The sequence below is a fragment of the Anolis sagrei genome, chromosome 4 (assembly GCF_037176765.1).
Source record: "Anolis sagrei isolate rAnoSag1 chromosome 4, rAnoSag1.mat, whole genome shotgun sequence".
NCBI lineage: Eukaryota > Metazoa > Chordata > Lepidosauria > Squamata > Dactyloidae > Anolis > Anolis sagrei.
In genome coordinates this window covers 243,155,617-243,182,632 of record NC_090024.1, presented here as the reverse complement: position 1 = coordinate 243,182,632, position 27,016 = coordinate 243,155,617, and the positions used below count along the sequence as shown (strand labels likewise).

Sequence of the window (27,016 nt, the reverse complement as noted above, 5' to 3'; positions counted from 1 at the left end):
TGAGGTCTGTTGGAACTAGGAAAGGAGAAGCCATTGAAATCCACAAGCATGTGGACAATTTCAACAGAAAGGAGGAATGGTTGTTGTAGGTTTTTTCGGGCTATATGGCCATGTTCTAGAGGCATTTTCTCCTGGCGTTTCGCCTGCATCTATGGCAAGCATCCTCAGAGGTAGTGAGGTCTGTTGGAAGTAGGAAAATGAGTTTTGAAATCCGCAAGCATGTGTACAATTTCAACAGAAAGGAATAAACCATGAAAATGAACAAAATCTGGCTACCAGTATTAAAAAAACTCTAAAATTACAACAGAAAAACAACAGAGAGGGAACAATCAGGCACATCTAATCACCCCTCAACAAAAGATTGCCCCAGGCACTGCCAGGACATCAAATGCTAATCAAGGTGGTCAGTTGAAACATTCACACCAAGCTCCAGCAGACAAGAGTCCTTTGTCCCACCCTGGTCATTCCACAGATATATAAATCCAATTTTCCTAGTTCCAACAGACCTCACAACCTCTGAGGATGCTTGCCATAGATGCAGGTGAAACGTCAGGAGAGAATGCCTCTAGACCATGGCCATATAGCCCGAAAAACCTACAACAACCCAGTGATTCTGGCCATGAAAGCCTTCGACAATACATTTTCTTCCCTTGTTTGTCAAACCCCTCTTTTGAAAACCAGTGTCTTTTAATAAAAACTTCCTTTGTTTTCTGCCCTATCTTTCCAAGAGGACTCGGAGCGGATTCCAACACACAACGGCAAACATTCAGTGTCTCCATAAAACAAATAAGTGCCAACATTATCACCCCAGAAAAGCCCCACATATTATAACAACATTAGAACCTAACATCAATAAATTAAACCAAATCATACTCAAACAAGAAATATCATATCACTCTCAGCCTTCTCTTCTGAAGGCTAAACATGCCCAGCTCCTTAAGCTGCTCCTCATAGGGCTTGTTCTCCAGACCCTTGATCATTTTAGTTGCCCTCTTCTGGACACATTCCAGCTTCATAACATTAGCAAAATGACAGTTATACAATAATGTTGTGGTTGGGAGTCACCACAACACGAGGAACTGCATTAAGGGGTCATAGCATTACGAAGGTTGAGAAACACTGCCTTAAAGACTTGTGGTTTTCTTCCACACCAAGCCCATCCTACTTTGTATGGGATTTTAAAGAGCAATAGGGTTTGTCTCTTCTGGCTGCTTTGTTCCTATATATATATATATATATATATATATATATATATATATATATAATTTTCCTTCAGGCTGACAGAAACAGAAAATCGAGGTTGTGTTTTTCCAGTATTTCTTCAAATTAGTCTTCTAATGTGGCTTTAAATGCCTTCTCCATCCTGACTTGGTCGGAATGGTTCATGCTGCTTGTCACATGAGGAAGACTGGTTTTCAAAAGAGAAAATTCAAAGGAAATCTTGGAAGTGGAATAGCCGCATTGGGATATAGTTACCAATTCCTATTCCATTAGCAAAAGTTTGAGCAGAGATCATGGTTGCATAGCACACAAGTACCCAGAAATGCATATACAAGAAAAGGAAATGTACGTATCACAGAATCATGGAATCCTAGAGTTGGAAGAGACCTCATGGGCCATCCAGTCCAACCCCATTCTGCCAAGAAGCAGAAAAATTGCATTCAAAGCACCCCTGAGAGATGGCCATCCAGCCTCTGCTTAAAAGCTTCCAAAGAAGGAGCCTCCACCACACTCCGGGGCAGAGAGTTCCACTGCTGAACGGCTCTCACAGTCAGGAAGTTCTTCCTCATGTTCAGATGGAATCTCCTTTCTTGTAGTTTGATGCCATGGTCTCCAAGCTTGCTCCCTCCTCCCTGTGACTTCCTCTCACGTATTTATACATGGCTATCATGTCTCCTCTCAGCCTTCTCTTCTTCAGGCTAAACATGCCCAGCTCCTTAAGCCGCTCCTCATAGGGCTTGTTCTCCAGACCCTTGATCATTTTAGTCGCCCTCCTCTGGACACATTCCAGCTTGTCAATATCTCTCTTGAATTGTGGTGCCCAGAATTGGACACAATATTCCAGGTGTGGTCTAACCAAGGCAGAATAGAGCATGGGGAGCATGACTTCCCTAGATCTAGACACTAGGCTCCTATTGATGCAGGCCAAAATCCTTGGATCCTGTGGGAAATTATTTTTGGTAAGCAGATTTATTGGTTTAACTTACGGATACTACCTATAGGTCAGTTTAAAACTCGAAAAAAGACAGCCAAAAAAGAAAGAGAAGCCTCATTAGATAACCAATGAAACTCTTCAAGCATATTGAGGACAAATGGGAAGCCAAAGTCAAAGTAAGCAGAAATAGAGCAATGCAACCATTACTTACTTACTTAGGTGACCCCTCATTATCCGAGTAAGATTGTCGTCCAGGATCAGTGTCCTGGCAGTGGGTCCATAGGTGACTGTGGAGCCCGATTCTTGACCTGCTTGTTCTCCTGTAATGAGGGCATAGGTTTCCAGCTGGAAGGCAGTCCCGGTCAGGGTTGACTTTATGTGCTTCCTCTTATTTCCCTTTTTCACCCTCCATTTGTGCCTCTTCAAATTCTACAGCACTGCTGGTCACAGTTAACCTCCAGTTAAAGCGCTCAAGGGCCAGAGCTTCCCAGTTCTCGGTGTCTATGCCAGAGTTTTTCATGTTGGCTTTGAGCCCATCTTTAAATCTCTTTTGCTGTCGTCCAACATTCCATTTTCCATTCTTGAATAGAGCCACTGCTTTGGGAGATGGTGATTGGGCATTCAGACTACATGGCTGGTCCAGCAGAGGACCATCGCTTCAATGCTGGTGGTCTTTGCTTCTTCCAGCATGCTGATATTTGTCTTCCCTAGAGATTTGCAGGATTTTCCGGAGGCAGCGCTGATGGAATTGTTCCAGGAGTTGCATGTGACGTTGGTAGACAGTCCACGTTTCACAGGCATATAGCAGGGTTGGGAAGACAATTGCTTTATAAACTTGGTCTCCCTCGGATGGTCCTCAAACACTCTCTGCTTCATTCGGAAAAAAGCTGCACTTACAGAGCTGAGGCGGTGTTGTGTTTCAGTGTCAGTGTTGACTTTTGTGGAGAGGTGGCTGCCAAAGGAGCGGATATGGCCAACATTTTCCAATGTTACACCATTAAGCTGTATTTCTGGCATTGGTTGGTGCCTGCTAGAAGTACACTTTGATTTTCTCGATGTTCAATGACAGGCCGAGCTTCTTGTATGCTTCTGCAAAGTGGCTTGTAGGTCTTCTTTTGAATACGCACAGATGAAACTCACAACCTCTGAGGATGCTTGCCACAGATGCAGGTGAAACATCAGGAGAGAATGCTTCTAGCACATGGCCATACAGCCCAAAAAACCTACAACAACCTAGTTATCCTGGCCATGAAAACCTTCGACAATACATCTTGGTCATCATCTTCTAGATACATTCATGGCTAGAGTGCCATTGTGTAAATGTGCCAACATAACAAGATGCATGATGTGATATTGGACACATCTAAACCGCAGAACTGATACGGTTTGACACCACTTTAAATGCGCACCAGGTTTTGGTGTGCATCAGCAGGCCAGACAAGGGGGGCGGGGAGGAGGGGTCGCAGTAGTCTTTCGGCAATCCATCGCCGTGATCAGATGCGCTGTCCCACAGGCTTCTGGGTTTGAGTGTGTCCACTTGAAAGTGGGGAGCCGTGACAGTGTGGGGTTCCTGCTGGTGTACCGCCCACCCCGCGACCCAGTAGTTTCCCTGTCTGAGCTAGCGGAGGTGGTCTCTAATTCGGCCTTGGTCTCCCAGCGCCTGGTGGTGCTGGGAGACTTTAACATCCACGCCAAGACCACCCTATCTGGTGCAGCTCAGGACTTTATGGCCACCATGATGACCATAGGACTGTCACAAATAATATCTGGTCCCACTCATCAAGCTGGACATACTCTTGACCTGGTCTTCGTGGCGGACAACGAAATGATTAGAGTGGAAGATCAAAACATCCTTCCGGTGTCATGGTCTGATCATTATCTGATCAGTTTTAGACTTGCTGTGACTCTTAACCTCCGCAGGGGTGGAGGACAGATTAAAATGGTCCGCCCTAGGAGACTGATGGATCCAGATGGATTCCTGAGGAATCTTAGGGCTCTTCCTGCCTTGGAGCCTGGCAATTCCATCGACGCCTTGGTGACTCTCTATAATGGGGAGATGTCCAGGGCGCTAGATGCGATCGCACCCGAACGCCCCATCTCGTGACAGGCCATCTCCCTGGTTCACCCTGGATGAAGCATGCGAGAAGGGGGCTAGAGCGCAAATGGAGGAAATCTCGGGACGTCTCTGATCGAGCACGGGCTAAAGCCTCTCTTAGGGCGTACTCCGTGGCTATACGGGTGGCCAGGAAATCATTCACGACCACCCGGATAGCGCCTGCAGCAAATAGATCGTTGGAGCTGTTTCAGGTCGTGGGGGAACTCCTCCACCCACCTGTGGTGGAGGAGGTCACTGATGACCCAGCAGCTCGGTGTTGCGATTGCGCACACCATTTTGCAGGTAAAGTCGCTCAGATACGCCTTGAGCTTGACTCCAATTCCATCGCAGTGCCTGAAGAGGTGACGGAGGCATCTGCTTGTCCAATTTTGTGGGATTCTTTTAGGCTTGTTCTTCCTGAAACCGTAGAGGGGGTTCTTGGGGCTGTGAGGGCGACCACCTCACCTCTAGACCCATGCCCATCTTGGCTCATTAAATCAGCCAGGGAGGGGTTGGTTGACTGGTTTGTATTGATTGTCAATGCATCGTTGGAGCGAGGGATTTTTCCATCTGGTTTGAAACAGGCAGTGGTTCGTCCACTCCTCAAAAAAGCTTCCCTTGACTCCACGGTGCTGAGTAACTACAGGCCAGTCTCCAACCTCCCTTTCTTGGGTAAGGTGCTGGAGCGGGTGGTCGCCTCGCAGCTCCAGGGCTTCCTAGACGATACCAACTACCTAGATCAGGCACAGTCAGGTTTCAGGCCTGGTCATGGCACCGAGACAGCCTTGGTCGCCTTGGTGGATGACCTCCGCAGAGAGCTGGACAGGGGGAGTGTCACCCTGCTGGTTCTCCTGGACATCTCAGCGGCTTTCGATACCATCGATCATGGTATCCTTCTGGGTCGTCTCTCTGGGATGGGCCTTGGGGGCACGGTTTTGTCGTGGCTCCGGTCCTTCCTGGAGGGACGCACCCAGATGGTGAAGCTGGGAGACGCCTGCTCGGACCCCTGGCCTTTGACCTGTGGGGTCCCGCAAGGCTCTATCTTGTCGCCCATGCTCTTCAACATCTACATGAAACCGCTGGGAGAGGTCATCCGGAGTTTTGGAGTTGGGTGCCATCTTTATGCGGATGACGCGCAACTCTACTACTCCTTTCCACCTAATTCCAAGGAGGCTCCTCGGGTGCTGGACGAGTGCCTGGCCGCTGTGTCGATCTGGATGAGGAAGAACAAGCTGAAGATCAATCCCGACAAGACAGAGGTCCTCCTGGTCGATCGTAAACCGGATCGGGGTATAGGGTGGCAACCTGTGTTGGACGGGGTTACACTCCCCCTGAAGCCACAGGTCCGCAGTTTGGGCGTCCTCTTGGATTCTTCGCTTACACTTGAGGCTCAGGTGTCGGCGGTATCCGGGAGGGCCTTTGCACAACTGAGACTTGTGCGCCAGCTGCGACCGTACCTCGTGAAGGCGGATCTGGCCGGGGTGGTCCACGCCTTGGTCACCTCTAGAATGGATTACTGCAATGCGCTCTACGTGGGGCTGCCCTTGAAGACGGCTCGGAAACTACAATTGGTCCAGCGGGCAGCAGCCAGGATGCTAACTGGAGCTCATTATCAAGAGAGGTCTACCCTCTTGTTCAAGGAGCTCCACTGGCTGCCATTTATTTTCCGAGCCCAATTCAAGGTGCAGGTGCTCACCTACAAAGCCCTGAACGGTTTGGGACCACCCTACCTGCGTGACCGCATCTCCATCTACGAACCCACACGCTCGCTCCGGTCATCTGGGGAGGCCCTGCTCGTGATCCCACCTACGTCGCAAGCGCGCTTGGTGGGGACGCGGGACAGGGCCTTCTCTGTGGCGGCCCCCCGACTTTGGAATTCCCTTCCAAAAGAGCTTCGTCAGGCCCCTACTCTAGCGGTTTTCAGAAGGAACCTAAAAACTTGGCTGTTCCGATGTGCCTTCGCAGATTAGGAATCCCCATCCCAAGTCCCAGATGCACTTTAGCACAACTAATGTTGCTGCACACCGCACTTAATCCTACGTTCCTCCTGCCATCTCTGCACTTTTAACTCTGTACCCCATTGCGCTGGCCGAACCAGTTTTAATAGTGTCTTGATGTATTGTTCATTGTGGTTATTTTGCTTAATTGTTTTGATTTGCTTTGTTTATTGTTGTGTTATGTTTTCTATTGTATTGTGTTTTGAGGCTTCGGCCCGTGTAAGCCGCATCGAGTCCTTCGGGAGATGCTAGTGGGGTACAAATAAAGTTAATAATAATAATAATAATGGCTGCATGCTGTACTTTCTTGGGAGTTGTAGTTTGAGGAGGCAAGGTGAGAGACTTTGCAAAAGTACAGCTCTTGATTCCATAGCATTGTGCAATTGTAGTTAAAGCGGCTTCCAACTGCATTTATTCCACAGTATGGATTGCACCCTTGAGCATAGGATTTTGAAGATGCTTTGCAGAAAACCAGCATTCCTTAACTTGCATATGTTAAGTTTTCCTTTATTACTGTTTTCCTTTATTACTGTTTTCCTTCAAAAATCTTGCTGTCGTTTTTAACAGCAATCTTGGTGAGGGAAAATAACAGATTGTTCCTAGAGGAATGAGTAGGTTGCAGTGATGAGCAAGAAGGGACGCAGTCTGAGCCAGTCTGGAAAGTCCCTTCCCTGGACATTTTCCACCCTCTTGTAGTTGCTGAGCTTGGAGGAGCATCTTAATAGTTGGGAATCAGCTTTGTAGGGCATTGTGTGTTGTTTTCTGCAAAACCTGACCTAGACAATCTCTCATGATTGCCTTCCAAGTGTAAGGTCTTAGCGGTAGGTCCGTAGGTGACTATAGAGACCTATGTATTGTCGAAGGCTTTCATGGCCGGAATCACTGAGTTGTTGTAGGTTTTTTCGGGCTGTATGGCCATGTTCTAGAGGCATTCTCTCCTGACGTTTCGTCTGCATCTATGGAAAGCATCCTCAGAGGTAGTGAGGTCTGTTGGAAGTAGGAAAAAGGCTTTATATATCTGTGGAATGACCAGGGTGGGACAAAGGACTCTTTCTGCAGAGGCTGGGTGGCCATCCGTCGGGGGTGCTTTGAATGCGATTTTCCTGCTTCTTGGCAGAATGGGGTAGGACTGGATGGCCCACGAGGTCTCTCCCAACTCAAGAATTCTGTGATTCTATGATTCCGTAAGATTTGTTCTTGACCTAAGTCAGATGGGATCTATGCATAAGATACAGTGATGTAATTAATATTCCAACATCTTTTCAGATACTTGAGTAAGCAAGTGTTGGTCAAATTAAGTTAATCCTCATCAATATACATGCACTCTAGATCTAGAAAGGTTTTTTAAAAAAATAAATATAATTTCACTGGTCAGCGTGATGCAAGGAAAGCCAAGGCGAAGCATGCTTTGCTGGCACAGATTCCTTTATTCGATATTTCCCCTTTCTCCTCCAGATTGCGGAGACCTATGCTTTCCTGCCCAGAGAAGCCGTGACCAGGTTCCTGATGAGTTGCACCGAATGCCAGAAAAGGATGCATTTTAACTCCAACGGCGTGGAGCCCAAAGGTAAAGCCCACAAATCAGCTAAGGCATTGATACCTCAAATGATGGTGATGATGATGATTACCATTTAGTATGAAACTGTTCTGTCGCGCGCTGGGCCTGTAACAGCTGTACTTATAGGATGTATACTTTAAGCCCAGCGGGAAACCAGGGGCCTCAAAGAGAGGTTCTCAGGGATTTTTCTGAAGTGATGGTCTTTAGAGTCTTTGATGATGCCACAAAGTCTTTATTATGGAACAAACAACAAATCTTCAATGGTTCAAACAACACTTCAAGGCTTTCTTAGTCTAGTCCTCAATGGACTGGTACCTGACTTTGATTAACTGTACTTTCTTTGTAGGAAAAAAACCCTTTTTAACCTCTCCCAGGCTGCTTTCTATCTATGCCTCTTCGGTGTGGGACCTACTACCGACTCCAAATGCGTCTGGGTATCGAGTAGACCTACCAGCCGAGGCTTGAAGATATTTCACCTGGAGTTCCGTGGATCTATAATGCTGTTCTCCCTTCGAAAATTCTTAGTAAATTTCAGGGCTGTTCCCTCTGGTGCTGTGAGGCCGAGAGACTATGAACTCTCAGCCAGATCTTTTGGGACCTTTCTCCTGGAATTTCTGCTTCTGTATCCCCGGATCTTATTTTTCCCTGGGTGGTTATTGAGAAAGGAAGCTTTTCTACGGGATGAGCTGGTCTACGTCCTATAGCTTAGCTACCTTGTGTGAGACTGCCCAAAAAATGGCTCCTTTCCCTCCCAGAGCCCAGAACAAGGGGCGGAACCAAAGCTTAATTATGATGGACAGGAGGCTTGTCCTATGACTGCAAAACAGATAACAGAAAGAAAATAAATTTGGAGCTCCTGGTACAGTCGTATCAGCACAGAAATAGTTATACCAGGCACTGCACTCCCATATAATGCAGTTTGGAATTGGTCAGCTGAGGCCCCACCTGTACTGCCACATAATGCAGTTTAACTGCATTGAACTGCATTTTTTTGTGTCAGGAGCGACTTGAGAAACTGCATGTTGCTTCTGGTGTGAGAGAATTGGCAGTCTGCAAGGACGTTTCCCAGGGGATGCCTGGATGTTTTGATGTCTTACTGTCCTTGTGGGAGGCCTCTCTCATGTCCCGGCATGGGAAGCTGGAGCTGACAGAGGGAGCTCATCCACACTCTCTGCAGATTCAAAACCGGACAACATGGCCAGTCCAGCAGAGTTGATGGCGGAGGACCATGGCTTCAATGCAGGTGGTCTTTGCTTCTTCCAGCACACTGACATTTGTCTGCCTGTCTTCCCAAGAGATTTGCAGGATTTTTCAGAGGCAGCGCTGATGGAATTGTTCTAGGAGTTGCATGTGACGTGTACAGACTGTCCACATCTCACAGGCAAATAGCAGGGTTGGGAGGACAATAGCTTTATAAACCAGCACCCTGGTCTCCCTATGGATGTCCCCGTCCTCAAACACTCTCTGCTTCATTCGAAAAATGTTGCACTTGCAGAGCTGAGTTGGTGTTGTATTTCACTGTCAATGTTGACTTTTGTGGAGAGGTGGCTGCCAAGGGGGCGGAAAGGGTCAACATTTTCTAATGTTACACCATTAAGCTGTATTTCTGGCATTGGAGAGGGATTGTATATTAATCATCATACTGATATTTACATTTACATTTCTTACTTTGTAATACAAAGACAGAACAACATACTGATACTTAATTAATAGGCCTGTTTGATCAAGAAAAAATTTGTTTCTAAATTCGATTCTTAATTGGGGTGTTTTTTTGTTTCGATATTAAAAATATTTACAAAACTTTCCAAAAAAATGTTTTGTTATTTACGAATTTTCGTTATTATTTACAAAACATTTTAGAAAAAAAATTTTCTTGATCAAACAGGCTAAGTAGTGTGAATGTTGCAGTAATGGTCACCTTGATTAGCATTGAATGGCTTTCTCCCACCCTGGACATTCGATAATATTAGATGATATATAACTCACCATTTGCCTAGTTTCCAACAGACCTCTGAGGATGCCTGCCATAGATGTGGGCAAAATGTCAGGAGAGAATGCTTCTGGAACATGGTCATATACAGCCCTGAAAAGTCACACAAGCGGCCTCCGCGCACCGCGGAGGCCGCTTGTGAGCGCGCGCGCGCCATGCAATGGGCTCCGGCTTCTGCGCCCCCCTCCTCCTCCTCCTCTCCCTCCTCCTCCCAGCTGGGGGGAGGAGGAGGAGGAGGAGGAGGAGGGGGGCGCAGAAGCCGGAGCCCGATGGCGCGCGGAGGCCGCTTGTGAGCGCGCGCGCGCCATGCAATGGGCTCCGGCTTCTGCGCCCCCCTCCTCCTCCTCCCCCTCCTCCTCCCAGCTGGGGGGAGGAGGAGGAGGAGGAGGAGGAGGGGGGCGCAGAAGCCGGAGCCCGATGGCGCGCGGAGGCCGCTTGTGAGCGCGCGCGCGCCATGCAATGGGCTCCGGCTTCTGCGCCCCCCTCCTCCTCCTCCCCCTCCTCCTCCCAGCTGGGGGGAGGAGGAGGAGGAGGAGGAGGAGGAGGAGGGGGGCGCAGGAGCCGAGCCGATCGGATGGCGCGCGCGCTCCTGCGCCCTCCTCCTCCTCGCGCCGCCCCTTCGCCCCGCCCGCCCCATTTACAGCAGCCTCCATCCCATTAACGAGCGGAGCTTCCGCTCGTAAAAAAAATGGGGCTGCTGCTTCGATATTTTCAAACCCTTCCGGGTTTGAAAATATGTTTTGATATCGCTTCGGATATGCAAAAAATAACGATTTTAATACGAAATAACGAATCAACGAAACGAAACCGACAGGCCTATTAATTAAAGCCTTCTTCTCCATTAATATTCATTTTCCTCCTCTTTCCGTGCAGAAAACGAACCCCCTTCTTCTCTGGTCTCCGGCATCATCGACTACAACATGCCCCTCACTTCCACCTACTTGAAGCAGATGAAGCTGCGAGTTATGAATTCCCAAGACCAGGTCAGCCTCCCATTCCATTGATTTACCTGTTTATCAACCGTATGCCATTCTGTGCAAAAGGCAGAACTTTGGAAAGTTAGCTTTGGGTACTAAAACGCCCACCAAACCCCATTGACGCCATTAATTTATTAGTCGTATGCCATTCTGCACAAAGGGCAGAACTTTGGAAAGTTAGGTTCAGGTACTAAAACGCCCCCAAATCCCATTGCCTGAGATGGTTTGGGGATTCTGAGAGTCATTGCCCCAAAAAGTAAATTTCTCAAACGCTGACAAATCAGATGCTGCCTTTGTAATACATTTTGGAGCAATTACTTCTCGAATGCTGTTGGAATACTACACCTCTCTGCTTGAAGTTGGATGTCGGTAATGGATGAGAAGCAGGCAAAGGGGGCTAAGGACCTTGCAAAACTACAACTCCCAGAATTCTATAACATTGATTATTGCTGGTACATCTACACTGTAGACTTAATTCAGTTTGGCACCACTATAGCTACTATAAATATCTCAATGCTGTGGAATGGTGGGAGCTTTCGTTCGGTAAGGACTCATTGGTAAAGACGGCTAAAGACCTTGCAAAACTACAACTCCCAGAATTCCATAACATTGATTATTGCCGGTACATCTACACTAGACTTAATTCTGTTTGGCACCACTATAGCTATAATAAATATCTCAATGCTGTGGAATGGTGGGAGCTATCGTTTGGTATGGACCCTTTGACAAAGGAGGCTAAAGACTTTGAAAAACTATAACTCTCAGGATTTCATAACATTGATTATTGCTGGTACATCTACACTGTAGACTTAATTCAGTTTGGCACCATTTTAGCTACTATAAATATCTCAGTCTTGTAGAATTGTGGGAACTGTCGTTTGGTAAGGACCCATTGGCAAAGGAGGCTAAAGACTTTGCAAAACTACAACTCCCAGAATTCCATAACATTGATTATTGTCGGTACATCTACACTGTAGACTTAATTCTGTTTGGGAGCTGTCGTTCGGTAAGGACTCACTGACAAAGGAGGCTAAAAACCTTGCAAAACTACAACACACAGAATTCCATAACATTGATTATTGCCGGTACATCTACACTGTAGACTTAATTCAGTTTGGCACCATTTTAGCTACTATAAATATCTCAGTCTTGTAGAATTGTGGGAACTGTCGTTTGGTACGGACCCATTGGCAAAGGAGGCTAAAGACCTTGCAAAACTACAACTCCCAGAATTCTATAACATTGATTATTGCCGGTACATCTACACTGTAGACTTAATTCAGTTTGGCACCATTTTAGCTACTACAAATATCTCAATGCTGTGGAATGGTGGGAACTGTCATTCAGTAAGGACTCATTGGCAAAGGAGGCTGAAGACCTTGCAAAACTACAACTCCCAGAATTCCATAACATTGATTATTGACGGTACATCTACACTGTAGACTTAATTCTGTTTGGGAGCTGTCGTTCGGTAAGGACTCACTGACAAAGGAGGCTAAAAACCTTGCAAAACTACAACACCCAGAATTCCATAACATTGATTATTGCCGGTACATCTACACTGTAGACTTAATTCAGTTTGGCACCACTATAGCTACTATAAATATCTCAGTCTTGTAGAATTGTGGGAACTGTCGTTCGGTACGGACCCTTTCGCAAGGAGGCTGAAGACCTTGCAAAACTACAACTCTCAGGATTCCATAACATTGATTATTGCCGGTACATCTACACTGTAGACTTAATTCAGTTTGGCACCATTTTAGGTAATATAAATATCTCAATGCTGTGGAATGGTGGGAGCTGTCGTTCGGTAAGGACCCTTTGGCAAAGGAGGCTAAAGGCTTCGCAAAACTACAACTCCCAGCATTCCATAACATTGGCAGTTGAAGCGGCACCAAACTGCATAAATTCTCCAGTTTAGATGCACTGTTTGTGCAAATTGGAGAGAATCCCTTTGTTCTGGGGATATTGTAGCACCTAAAAGATTAATAAATGCACAACAACATGATATTAGTGAGGCAGGGGCTTGTTATTATTGGAAATCGTAGTTTCTGAAAATGCATATGTCTGTGTCCCAGTTTTTTGGGGTGACATTCTGGGGTGGTTTTTTTTGTGTTGGCCGAAGGTGCACAAACAAGGTCTTTGTTTTGCAAGCGCCTTGTGGGATTGTCTGAGAAGATAAAGGACTTTCCCCTCTTGGGAAGCCCAGAATAAGCCAAGCCGGGCTTAGAGAGGATCATTGTGTTTGGGATGAAGAGAGCAGAAAGTGTCGGAGGGGTAATCTGTCGAAATGGACTAATCCCTCGCAATCTCTTTGGCCTGAGATCCCACCCAATGTTGGTGGCGTTGCTTGCTTCGAGCTGTTTCTACCTGCGTCGAGGGCCAACTTCGTCCCTCCGGGTGTTTTGGACTGCAACTCCCACAATTCCTAACAGCCGGTAGGCTGTTAGGAATTGTGGGAGTTGTAGTCCAAAACACCCGGAGGGACGAAGTTGGCCCATGCCTGTTTAAAAGGGTTGCATGTCTGCCATGTGATTCGGATTCCGCTGCAATCGCCGAATCCCAGATTTGCAAAGGCATCCTCCATTTGGCAGAGAAGGCTCAGGATCTTGCAAAACTGCAAATCCCAGGTTTCCATAACAGTCAAAGTGTGTGCTGAACTGCATTATAGATGCTCCCTTAGGGATGCACTAAGTCCCACCCTTATGTTGCTATGTTAACAAAGTAAATAGTTTCTTGGAAATTGTATATTTAATATGGTACCAGAGATGCAAAATAACTTGACTGGGAAAGGGATAGGATCCTGCTCCTCAAAGGAAAAAGAGCAATTCAGATATATATATATATATATATATATATATATATATATATATATATCCAGTTTAGATGCATTGTTTGTGCAAATTGGAGAGAATCCCTTTGTTTCTGAGGATTATATATATATATATATATATATATATATATATAAACAAAAAAAACAAAGAGTTGGAAGAGACCTCATGGGCCATCCAGTCCAACCCCATTCTGCCATGAAGCAGGAAAATCACATTCAAAGCACTCCTGACAGATGGCCATCCAGCCTCTGTTTAAAAGTTTCCAAAGAAGGAGCCTCCACCACACTTCGGGGCAGAGAGTTCCACAGCTGAACGGCTCTGTGTGTGTGTGTGTGTGTGTGTGTGTGTGTGTATATATATGTTCGTTTGTGGGATTAACATAACTCAAAAACCACTGGGCAAATTGACACCAAATTTGGACACAAGTCAGCTATCCGGCCAACAAGTGACCATCACTCATAAAAACACTGAAAAACACAGCGGAAGAGACTTAAAATGCCAAAAAATAAAAATAAAAAATACATTACATTACAACGTATGCGCATAACCAGATAAATACATATATACACAAAAATATACACACACACACACAAAACACATTTATTTATTTATTTACTGCGCTAGGGCTGAGAACGGCGGTTAACAAATGCAGCAAATGCAGCAAATATACTGCAATTCTCAGCCCAGGGGCGACTCATTGCGGTGTACAACATAAAAAACAGGTGCAAAATACAAGACATAATGTAAAAATAATCCATAATTCATCATTATCAAAAACATTATCAAAAACATCCTAATCAAAATATCAACATTGCTACAAAAGACATTACTACACAGACTGGGTCACAGCATCGCGTGGCAGGGGATGGCTAGTGTGTGTGTATGTGTATGTGTATATATATATATATATATACACACACACACACACACACTAGCCATCCCCTGCCACGCATTGCTGTGGCCCACATAGGGGTTCTTTGTGGGAGGTTTGGCCCAGTTCTATCTTTGGTGGGATTCAGATTGTAGGTGTACTATAAATCCCAGCAACTACAACTCCCAAATGTCAAGGTCTATTTCCCCCAAACTCCACCAGTGTTCATATTTGGGCATATTGAGTATTTGTGCCAAGTTTGGTCCATATCCATAATTGTTTGAGTCCACAGTGATCTCTGGATGTAGGTGAACTACAACTCCAAAACCAAAGGACACTGCCCACCAAACCCTTCCAGTATTTTCTTTTGGTCATGGGAGAACTGTGTGCCAAGTTTGGTTCAATTCCATCGTTGATCATAGGTGAACTACAAATCCCAGCAACTACAACTCCCAAATGACAAGACCATTTTTTTTAGTGAAGGACATACATTGGGATGTTAGGTTTCTTGTTTCCAAATTTGGTGTCAGTTCGTCCAGTGGTTTTTGAGTTCAGTCAATCCCACAAACAAACATTACATTTTTATTTATATAGAAGATGGTACCAGAGATACAATATAACTTGACTGGAAAAGGGATAGGATCCTGCTCCCCAAAAGAAAAAGAGCAATTCAGCAAGATTGTGTGTACACGCACGCACACACACATATATATCTCAGCACTAACTATATGGAATAGTTGGAAGGGGCACCCAAAGGACATCCAATCCAACCCGCTTCTGCCAGGCAGGAAGACACAATCCAAGCCCTCCTGACAGATGGCTATTTAGACTATGAATTCCCTCAATCTGGACACTATCCTATTGATGCAACCTAGAGTCACATTAGGCCTTTTAGTTATTGCATCATACTGTTGGCTCATGTTCAGTATGGAATAGAGTTGGAAGGGGCACCCAAAGGCCATCCGGTCCATCCTCCTGCCAAGCAAGAAAACATAATGCTTTCAAACTGCTAAGTTGGGAGAAGCTAGAGCTGACAGTCGAGAGCTCGCCCTGACTTGCGGCTTTGAACTGCCAACTTTCCAGTTAGCCGATTTCCTGCAGCTGGCAGTTTAACTGCAGCCCCTAATTAGGCCTAAAAATCCTAAAGGCACCAGATCTCATCTGATCATTGAAGCTAAGCAGGGCTGGCCATGGTTAGGATTTGGATGGGAGACCTCCAGTAAATACGAGACGCCAGAGCCTCTATTTCAAAGGGAGGAACTGACACAACCAACTCTTGAGTCTTCTTTGCCTTTTGAAATGTATAGGGTCAATATAAGTCAACCTGAAGACACCAACAAATAATAAAATTCAATAATATTCTACGTGCAACTTTCTCGTGACCTTTTAGACGGCGCAGGACAGAACCTGGGAAATGAATGAAGTCTTCCTGATGTTGGAGCTCCCCTGTGATGGATCGGGGGCTTCCTCCCATGCATGCCCTTTACTTAATTCCCGGCTCCATAAATGAATTATGTGCAACCAATAATTCACTTACGGAATTGGCTTCCGTGGGATGCGGTACCGCGTACTGGCTTAGATTGCTTTAAAAGTGGATTACAGGGAGGCGTGTGGGGCTGCGGTGGGGTGGGCTCCGCGGGACGGAGGGGGTCACGGCAGGTCATTGGTCCAGCTGGCTGCCCTTGCCATTATAAGATGAGTGACCCGATGGTCAACCCTTGTGGGTAGTAGGGCAGAGGATAGGGAATGGCTATTACCATCTCCGTCTTATTTGGGGATTTCCCAGTTGCATCTAACTGGTCTCTGCTGGGAAAAACCCATACCTTTTATGGACTACGTCTCTCAGGACACCTCCATGTTGGGATTTGTAGTGCAAATCGAGAAAACCAAAGTGCTGTTCCAGCAGTCACCAGCCATCCCCTCCCCAATGCCAGAGATACAACTTAATGGTGTAACATTAGAAAATGTTGACCATTTCCGCTACCTTGGCAGCCACCTCTCTACCAAAGTCAACATCGACACCGAAATACAACACCACCTGAGCTCTGCGAGTGCAGCATTTTCCCGAATGAAGCAGTGTTTGAGGACCGGGACATCCGTAGGGAGACCAAGGTGCTTGTCTATAAAGCTATTGTCCTCCCAACCCTGCTCTATGCCTGCGAAACGTGGACTGTCTACAGACGTCACATGCAACTCCTGGAACGATTCCATCAGCGCTGCCTCCGGAAAATCCACAAATATCTTGGGAAGACAAGCGGAGAAACATCAGCGTGCTGGAAGAAGCAAAGACCACCAGCATTGAAGCGATGGTCCTCTGCCATCAACTCCGCTGGACCGGTCACGTTGTCCGGATGCCTGACCACCGTCTCCCAAAGCAGTTGCTCTACTGTGAACTTAGGAACGGAAAACGGAATGTTGGTGGGCAGGAAAAGAGATTTAAAGATGGGCTCAAAGCCAACCTTAAAAACTCTGGCATAGACACTGAGACCTGGGAAGCCTTGGCCCTTGACCGCTCCAGCTGGAGGTCAGCTGTGACCAGCAGTGCTGCAGAATTCAAGGAGGCACGAGTGGAGGGTGAAAGAGAGAAACGTGCCAGGAGGAAGGCGTGTCAAGCCAACCCTGACCGGGACCGCCTTCCACCTGGAAACCGATGCCCTCACTGTGGGAGAAGATGCGGGTCAAGAATAGGGCTCCACAGCCACCTACGAATCATGGAAGACCATCTTACTCATCCAATGAGGGATCGCCTAAGTAAGTAAGTAAGTAAGTAAGTGTAGTGCAAAACAGCAACTTTCCCAACCTGGTTGGAAAGACCATACTGGGCTAGTGGGAACTTTGGAGTGATTCTTGTTAGTTCATATATCAGCATTTCTCAACCTGGGGGTCGGGACCCTGGGAAGGTTGTGAGGGGGTCTCAGAGGGATTGCCAAAGACCATCACTACTTTCTGTTGGTCATGGGACTTCTGTGTGCCAAAACTGGTTCAATTCCATCATTGGTGGGGTTCAGAATGCTCTTTGATTGTAGGTGAACTATAAATCCCAGCAACTACAACTCCCAAATGTCAAGCACTATTTTCCCCAAACTCCACCAGTGTTCATATTTGGGTGCATGGAGTATCCATGCCAAGTTTGGTCCAGATCCATCATTGTTTGAGACATTCCTCCCCATTGAAGTTCCTTTGGTTAGTTCTGGCCCAACTCTCCAAATTGCAAAGGTCATTTTGGACATGAAGGAGGGCATTGGCTCTCCTTCCCAATGTGTTGTCATTGGCAAACTTGACCAGCAGTGCACGCCTTCTGTTCCATCCTTGCAAAGAGGCTCCCACGCCCATCCCCTTCTTCCACGGGGAAGCCTGCGCATGCTCCAAGCGCCACCCGGACTCCGATCCCCTCTCCGTCTCCGTACGTCAGCGGCTCCTTCAGCCTCCTGTGTCCGTCCTCGGCTTCCTGCCGGTTGCTATGGATTTGCGAGACCCATCTGTGCTATTTTGAGAGGCAGAGTTGCCACAGCAGCACCAGCCCAGCCTTCTCATCTTTTTGTTTTGCACACCTGAAACTCTTTGGATGCTCCGGGAAGGTGCTGCACCTGTCGGAGGTGCCACTTTTGGAAAATATCCCCACCGAAGACCGAGCGAGGAATGAATCGGAGCTGAGCGTTGCCTTGTGCCGGTGAGGATTAATGCCAACTACCCTCTTTTTTCCCTTCCAAGGCTAAAGGTTGTTGTGTACCTTGTACGTGCATTCTGTATTTCCTGGTGCCAGGTGTGCCCAGGAATGCCCTCCCCTTGGACTCCGGATTGGCATCACTCTTGGTTTTGTTTGGCATGGAGCAAATAAACTTGGCTTTTCACTGAAAGGCTTGGGAGTTTAATGCTGGCATGCTTATCCCCTTCCTTCCTTTCTGTCTATATACACTATAACAGGCATAGGCAAACTTGGGCCCTCCGAGTGTTTTGGACTTCAACTCCCACAACTCCGAACAGCCGATAGGCTGTTCGGAGTTGTGGGAGTTGAAGTCCAAAACACTCGGAGGGCCCAAGTTTGCCCATAACTGATCTATACTGTGTTGTGCATGGAACATAACATATTGCAGATTGTTATGTTTGTTGTTATAGGGCACAACAGATCTTGATGTAGATTTAATAACATGCATTTCAGGATTTTTTGTTGCATGTGAGAACGTTTGCGCGACACATGGTTTGGAAAGCTCGGTTCTAGAGAGAGACCATCTTAATCAGCTTTGCGAATAATAATCAAACCCGCAAAAGTCTTCTTCTTGAAGACTAGATCCGACTCTATTTAACTATCACGGTTAACTTGCCTCAGAGCTCCCGGTAGCGTAGTTGGTTAAACCGCTGAGCTGCTGAACTTGCTGACTGAAAAGTTGCAGGTTCAAATCCGGGGAGTGGGGTGAGCTCCCGCTGTTAGCCCCAGCTCCTGCCAACCTAGCAGTTCGAAAACATGCAAATGTGAGTAGATCAATAGGAACTGCTCCGGCAGAAACGTAACAGTGCTCAGTGCAGTCATGCTGGCCACATGAACTTGGAGGTGTCTATGGACAATGCCGGCTCTTCGGCTTAGAAATGGAGATGAGCACCACAGTCCCAGAATGTGTTTTGGCCTACAACTCCCAGAAATCCCAGACATTTTACCATCTGTTAGGATTTCTGGGTGTTGAAGGCCAAAACATCTGAGAACCACTGTCTTAATTAGAAATGTATCCATTTTAGTGGTAATTACTGCAAGTCAATCAATTGTGCAAATTACAATGGTTATAGCAGTATTTACACTTGAATACAACCGACCTTGCACTTCTGTAAGTATTACACCTCTCCGGAGATGTTAAAACAGAGGCTGGATGGCCGTCTGTCAGGAGGGCTTTGACTATGTCTTCCTGAACGGCAGAAGGGGTTTGGGCTAGAATCCCTTCTAGCAAAGTATAAACAGCATGGTGCCCAATGGGGTCTTCTTCTCTGGATGTTTTTGAACTGAGGCTTAGATGGCCATCTGGCAGGAGGACTTTGACTGTGTATTCTTTAACAGCAGAATGGGACTGGACTAGATGCTCTTTGGGGATCCCTTCAAACTCCAGTGTAGTATAGACAGCCTGTTGTCCAATGGCGTCTTCTTCTCTGGATGTTTTTGAACTGAGGCTGGGTGGCCATCTGTCAGGAGGGCTTTGACTGTGTCTTCCTTAACAATAGAAGGGGGCTGGACTAGATGCCCTTTGGGAATCCCTTCCAACTCTAGTGAAGTATAGACAGCCTGGAGTCCAGTGGAGTCTTCTTCTCTGGATGTTTTCGAACTGAGGCTGGGTGGCCATCTGTCAGGAGGGCTTTGACTGTGTCCTCCTTAATGGTAGAAGGGGGCTGGACTAGATGCCCTTTGGGGATCCCTTCCAACTCTAGTGAAGTATAGACAGCCTGGAGTCTAGTGGAGTCTTCTTCTCTGGATGTTTTCGAACTGAGGCTGGATGGCTATCTGTTGGGAGGGCTTTGACTTTGTTTTAACAGAAGAAAGGGGCTGGACTAGATGCCCTTTCCTTTGGGAATCCCAACTCTAGTGAAGTATAGACAGCTAGGTGTCTAGTGAAGTCTTCTTCTCTGAATGTTTTTGAACTGAGGCTGGATGGCTATCTGTTGGGAGGGCTTTGACTGTGTTTCCTTAACGGTAGAAGGGGGCTGGACTAGATGCCCTTTGGGGATCCCTTCCAACTCTAGTGAAGGTTAGAGAGCCTGGGGTTCAATGGGGTCTCCTTCTCTGGATGTTTTTATATTGATGCGGAATGGTCGTCTGTCGGGGGGGCTTTGATTGTGTCTTCCTGCCAGGTAACCTTAGTTTGAGACGGGGGAGTCTTTTCCATGCGACACACCTATGGACTACAGGTGACACAGTAGTGTGTCTTGGAAAGCTGTGGTCTAACACCTTTGTCGCCAGTTGACTTCATTGTGCATTGCTTAGTATGAAGATGCAAGGAGGCAGGAGGGATACGATGGCTGCTTTATCTCAGTGCAAACGGCAGGCATTGTTTCTAACCCGCTCCCTGTGCACGGTATGCGCAGAAGAAGGTGCGGCCGGCTTTGCCGTTTCCTCCACTTGATTCCTGCAAACGTGGAGTTTGTACAATGAAAACAGGAAGCCTGAGATGCCAAGGTGGGCAAAAAGGTGGCGGAAAGGACTTTTTTGTTTGCATGCACTGCAACCAATTGGTTTGCAAAGAGGCAATGCTCCGGATTGCCCAAAACGTGGATTTCACTGAATTGTTTGCAATACTAATGATATTTAATACTATTTTAATATTTTAAATTGTATTGAAGTGCTTTTAATATTAGCTGCTTTGAGTCTTTGTGGAAAGAAGTGGATATAAATACATATAACAACAACAACAACACATTTCTCACTGCAAGAAGTATTACATGTTGCAAAGGTGGTGCAATTCACTAGTACAGTGTTTCTCAATCTGGGGGTCGGGACGAGTCACGAGGGTGTTTTAAATAAGTCACAAAAGACCCTTTTGGTAGAGAAGGCTGAACTACAACTCCCGGAATCAGAGGCGGCCCTAGGTAATTTGCAATGGTAAGCAAACAGTATTTAACCACACACACACCCCCAAACCAATCACTGATATATATTTTCTGTTCATCGTGGGAGTTCTGTGTGCCGTGTTTGGTTCAATTCCATCATTGGTAGAGTTCAGAATGCTCTTTGATTGTAGGTGAACTATACATCCCAGTAACTACAACTCGCATATGTCAAGGTCTATTTTCCCCCAAGAGCGCCTCAAGAGCGCCCCTGGGCAAAATCAACTGTACTGCAAATGCTTACTTTGCGTAATGGGTTGAGCCGCCCCCGTCCCTGCGTGGAATTCAAAATCATCCACCCTCCAAACCCCACCAGTATTAAATGTTGGCCATGTAGGTAGTGTGCCAAGTTTGGTGCAGATCCATTGTGGGCTGGGTTCAGAGTGCTCTTTAATGTAGGTGAAGTATAAATCCTAGCAACTGCAACTCCCAAATGTCAAGGTCTGTTCCCCCCCCCCCCCCAATTCCACCAGTGTTCACATTTGGGCACATTGAGTATTTGTGCCAAGTTTGGTCCTGATCCATCATTGTTTGAGTCCGCAGTGCTCTCTGGATATAGGTGAACTACAGCTCCAAAAACTCAAGGTCAATGCCCACCAAACCCTTCCAGTATATTCTTTTGGTCATGGAAGTTCTGTGTGCCAAGTTTGGTTCAATTCCATCATTGATGGAGTTCAGAATGCTCTTTGATTGGAGGTGAACTATAGATCCCAGCAACTAAAACTCCCAAATGTCTTTTCTCCAAACTCCACTAGTGTTCACATTTGGGCGTATCGGGTATCTGTGCCAAATTTGGTTCAGTGAATGGAAATACATCCTGCCTATCAGATATACATTATGATTCATAACAGTAGCAGAATGACAGTTATGAAGTAGCAACGAAAATAGTTGTATAGTTGGGGGTCACCACAACACGAGAAACTGTATCAAGAGCATTAGGAAATTTTTGTAGTATTTTAGCCACAAATCTATATCATAAAAGTAAAATATGTGTGTGTGTGTGTGTGTGTGTGTGTGTGTGTATGTATCTGTATCTGTATCTGTATCTGTATCTGTTTTCGTTCCAGGGTGACCCTTTTATGTCTTGATACATCTGAGCTAAACCTGGTATACATTGTAATGCAATGTGAAATATCAGCAGGCTTTGGGCGGACGGATAGAGGATGATGGGAGTTGGAGTCGAGCCACAATGCATAGCGAAACTGCATTATCATTGCTTAGGCTTGTTGCCACGAGATGGGGGGGGGGGAGAGGGAATTCATCTATTTATATATTTTTTAACTGTTCCACACTCCTCACTTTGTGCAATTCCTGGAAATGCAGTGGTGAGTAGGACGGAGAAGTGTGTCTCTCCCAGGCGTAGCGAGACAATAAAACTGTGTGGACAGTTGCCGCCAGTTAGAACCAGGAAGCAACCAAGGAGAATAAACAGAAGTGCATGCATTTCGGAGCCGCTGCCCATGGCAAGACGCCAAAGGGAAGTGCTTTGTGCAAAGAAAATTCCAGTTTCGCTCCTTGGCTTCTTCCTCCAGCTTGGTACACTCAGTCCTCCCGTGTTTGTGGGTTTGGCTTGTGCGGATTTGATTATTCATGGTTAACTTCCATAGCACAGAGGCATGGTAGTTAAAGTAGTATTAAACAGCATTAATTGTGCAGTGTAGATGCACTCCGAGATATTTTTTTTGGTCGTGTCAGGAGCGACTTGAGAAACTGCAAGTCGCTTCTGGTGTGAGAGAATTGGCCGTCTGCAAGGACGTTGCCCAGGGGACGCCCAGATGATTTGATGTTTTTATCATCCTTGTGGGAGGCTTCTCTCATGTTCCCCCCTCCCCCTCATGAGGAGCTGGAGCTGATAGAGGGAGCTCATCCACCTCTCTCCGGATTTGAACCTGCAACCTGTCGGTCTTCAGTCCTGCTGGCACAGGGGTTTTACCCACTGCACCACGGGGGGCTCCAAGATGACTATATCCGAGATGACTATATCCTATCCTTTTTTGGAGACCTCCAAACTACCCAAATCTGCTCTAGGGTATTTCAGTTTTGAAGATGCATGCGTAGTGGTGGTGGGACATATGCTATTAAATAGAGACTGGATGGCCAACTGTTGGAGGTGTTTTGATTGTGCATTTCCTGCATGGAAGAAGGGGGTTGGGTTAGATCATCCACGTGGATTAGATGATCCATGTGATTCCCTGTTCGTCTGGCACAGCTGCTTCTGATAGCGAACCAAAATTGCATCGTGTCCAAACATTTGCAGAAAACTATCGCTGCAGTGGGCTGTTGTGAGTTTTTCGGACTGTATGGCCATGTTCCAGTAGCATTCAGTCCTGACGTTTCTCCTGCATCTGTGACTTGCATCCTCAGAGGTTTGTTCAGAGGACTGTTGGCAATGAGGCAAGTGGAGTGTATATATACCTGTGGAATAATGTCCAAGGTGGGAAGAAGAACCCTTGTCTGTTTGAAGCAAGTGTGAATGTTGCAATTGCCAGGCTTGATTAGCACTGAGTAGCCTTATAGTTGCAAAGTAGCCTAGCATTGAGTAGCCTTACAGTTACATCGCTTCAGTCTTTGGTGTAGACTTATTTCTGCATTTCGTCCTCTGGTTTTTTAAGAATTGCCAGATGTAATGACAAGTCCCCTTCCACTTCTTTGTGCGATTCATAGATGTGGGAAGGCTGAAGGCAGGTGGAATCGGTGCCACATTTCCGCACCATCTTGGAGAGCTTTGCATCTCAGAGCTTGATCACACTTCCATGGTTTGTTGCTGTTGTCTTGAAGCCTTCTTGCCGCAAGATCGTTCCTTCTCCCTCCCACACACATGCTTCCCCTCAGATATTTATTCCTGTATTTTCTAAATCCCAGCCCTTGGCTATTGGATCATTCCTTTAAAATTTAATTAATTAAACAATTAAAAGAGCAATTAAAAGTTCTTGCATAGGATACATAATTCTCTGTTGCTCAAGTGAATCTTTGGGTGCATCTACACTGCGGAATGGACACAGTTTGGCACCACTTCAGCTGCCTTGGATCAGTGCTGTGGAATCCTGAGAGTTGTAGTTTGGTGAGGCAGCAGCCCTCTTTGGCAAAGGAGGTTTTTAAAACTACAACTCTCCACTGCATTATTTATTTATTGTGTCAGAAGCGAATTGAGAATACAGTTATAATGTATAGAAAAACCACAAACAAAGTTAAAAACTTGGCATGATGTTAAGTGTCCTTTGACCAGAAGCTGCCCACTTGGAGTGCCTCAGGTTTTGCTGTGCATGTAGCAGGGCTCAGGCTGCATTGTAGTTGATGGTCAGTGGTTTGCTCTTCTCCCCACTCGCATGTTGTGGACTCCCCTTTGTGGCCCCATTTCTTAAGATTGGCTCTGCATCTCGTGCTGCAAAAGCACAGTCTGTTCAGCACCTTCCAAGTCGCCCGGTCTACTGTGTGCCCAGGAAGGAATCCCTCATCCGGCATCAGCCACTGGTTGAGGTTCCGGGTTTTAACCTGCCACTTTTGGACTCTCGTTTGCTGAGGTGTTCCTGTAAGTATCTCTATTGATCTTAGGAAACTGATTCTTGATTTAAGGCTTTGGATTGCTGGCTGATATCCAAACAAAGGATGGGCCAAAGATGTCACTACCTTGGTCCTTTCATTATTGGCTGCTACTTCCCAACGGGTATCAGTTGGTACCAGCTAAACAGTATAATTTCTCCAGTGGTGTAGGGTGTAGACATCCTGTGATAATGCGGCATGTCTCATTAAGAGCCATATCCACTTGTTTTAATGTGGTGATATGCATTCAACACTGGGCATGCATACTTAGTGCTAGAGTAGCCAAGCGCAAAGGCAGATGTCTTCCCTGTGTCTGGTTGTGATCCCCAGGTTGTGCCAGTCAGCTTTCATACAATATTATATCTAGTACCCACTTTTTTGCTTGATATTCAAGAAGTGCTTCTTATAAGTCAGAGCATGGTCCAGAGTAACTCCCTGATATTTGGGTGTGCTGCAGTGCTCCAGTGGGATTCCTTCCCAGGTGATCCTCAGAGCTCGGGAAGCTTGAATGGGTTGAGACTCCATGGAAAACTAGAGCAAAATGTACTGCCGGGTTTTTGTTTGATAGTCAAGCCGTGCTTCTTATAAGGCAGAGCATGGTCCAGGGTAACTCCCAGATATTTGGGTGTACTGCAATGCTCCAGTGTGATTCCTTCCCAGATAATCCTGAGAGCTCGAGATGCTTGTCTGTTTTTAAGATGAAAAGCGCATGTCTGCATTTTAGATGGATTAGGGATCATCTGGTTTTCCCTGTAATAGGCAGTAAGAGCTTCTGAGAGCTTCTGTTCGGCCATCCCAAAGCTCCCTGCTTGAATGGTGATGGCATGATCGTCAGCATAGATGAAACTCTCGATCCCTTCTAGCAGTGGCTAATCATTTGTGTGAATGCTAAGCACTGATGGAGCAAGCACGTTTCCCTGAGGCAGTCTGTTCTTCGTTTTTGGCATCTGCTTCTGTGTCTCCGGAACTCAACAAAAAAGCTCCTGTTTTGTAGCAGATTTCCTATGAGGCAGGTGAGGTGGTAATTCCACTGTATTGAGTCATAGCAGTTAAAGGGCTGTCAAACAGCATCTATTCTGCAATGTAGATCCATCCTTTGACACCTTCTGGAGGAAAAAAGTAGCTTTGTTTCCGCTTATATCTGGCTCGTCTTTGTTTTCTCATATCCGTGTCATCTTTCAACACATAATCAAATAGGATCGATATGAAATTGCATCATTAAAGTAGTAGTAGTAGTAGTAAAAATAATAATAATATCAGCATCAGATTTGTTCCATTTTCTCATTCCAAAATTTGCCCTTCCTTACGTCTTCTTCTTATCCTTTTGGTAGAAAGACCTTTTGTTGCTGTTTTATTTTCTTGGACTTTTGAACTCAAATCCTTCTGTGGACGGGCATGATGATTAAAGTCATAGAATCATAGAATCAAAGAGTTAGAAGAGACCTCATGGGCCATCCAGTCCAACCCCATTCTGCCAAGAAGCAGGAATATTGCATTCAAATCACCCCTGACAGATAGCCATCCAGCCTCTGTTTAAAAGCTTCCAAAGAAGGAGCCTCCACCACACTCCAAGGCAGGGAGTTCCACTGCTGAACGGCTCTCACAGTCAGGAAGTTCTTCCTCGTGTTCAGATGGAATCTCCTCTCTTGTAGTTTGAAGCCATTGTTCCATTGCGTCCTAGTCTCCAGGGAAACAAAAAACAAGCTTGCTCCCTCCTCCCTGTGGCTTCCTCTCACATATTTATACATGGCTATCATGTCTCCTCTCAGCCTTCTCTTCTTCAGGCTAAACATGCCCAGCTCTTTAAGCCGCTCCTCATAGGGCTTGTTCTCCAGACCCTTGATCATTTGAGTCGCCCTCCTCTGGACACATTCCAGCTTAGAGTCAATATCTCCCTTGAATTGTGGTGCCCAGAATTGGACACAATATTCCAGGTGTGGTCTAACCAAAGCAGAATAGAGCATGGGGAGCATTACTTCCCTGGATCTAGACACTAGGCTCCTATTGATGCAGGCCAAAATCCCATTGGTTTTTTTTTTGTTTTTTTTTTGCTGCCACATCACATTCCTGGCTCATGTTTAACTTGTTGTCCACGAGGACTCTTTTTCACACGTACTGCTCTCGAGCCAGGCCTCATTGTCCCCCATTCTGTATCTTTGCATTTCGTTTTTCCTTTCAAAGTGGAGTATCTTGCATTTGTCCCTGTTGAACTTCATTTTGTTAGTTTTGGCCCTTCATCTCTGTAATCTGTCAAGATGGTTTTGAATCCTGCTCCTGTCCTCTGGACTATTGGCTCTCCCTCCCAATTTGGTGTTGTCTGCAAACTTGATGATCCTGCCTTCTAGCCCTTCATCTAAGTCATTAATGAAGATGTTGAACAGGACCGGGTCCAGTACAGAACCCTGCTGATGACACTC

The 27,016-nt window shown here is 46.2% G+C and overlaps 1 protein-coding gene across 2 annotated transcripts in view; it reads left to right on the top strand.

Annotated features, from left to right (window-relative positions):
- The window catches only part of NOL4L (nucleolar protein 4 like), a 202,751-nt gene that overhangs the window by 77,976 nt on the left and 97,759 nt on the right, over positions 1-27,016 (top strand). The window contains exons 3-4 of one of the 2 annotated variants that reach the window (XM_060771821.2): positions 7,703-7,814; positions 10,669-10,778. In XM_060771821.2, coding sequence (XP_060627804.2) covers positions 7,703-7,814; positions 10,669-10,778 — 222 coding nt within the window. Of the gene's footprint in view, positions 1-7,702; positions 7,815-10,668; positions 10,779-17,840; positions 18,148-27,016 lie in introns of those variants that run through there. The other variant, XM_060771823.2, reaches the window with a different exon arrangement.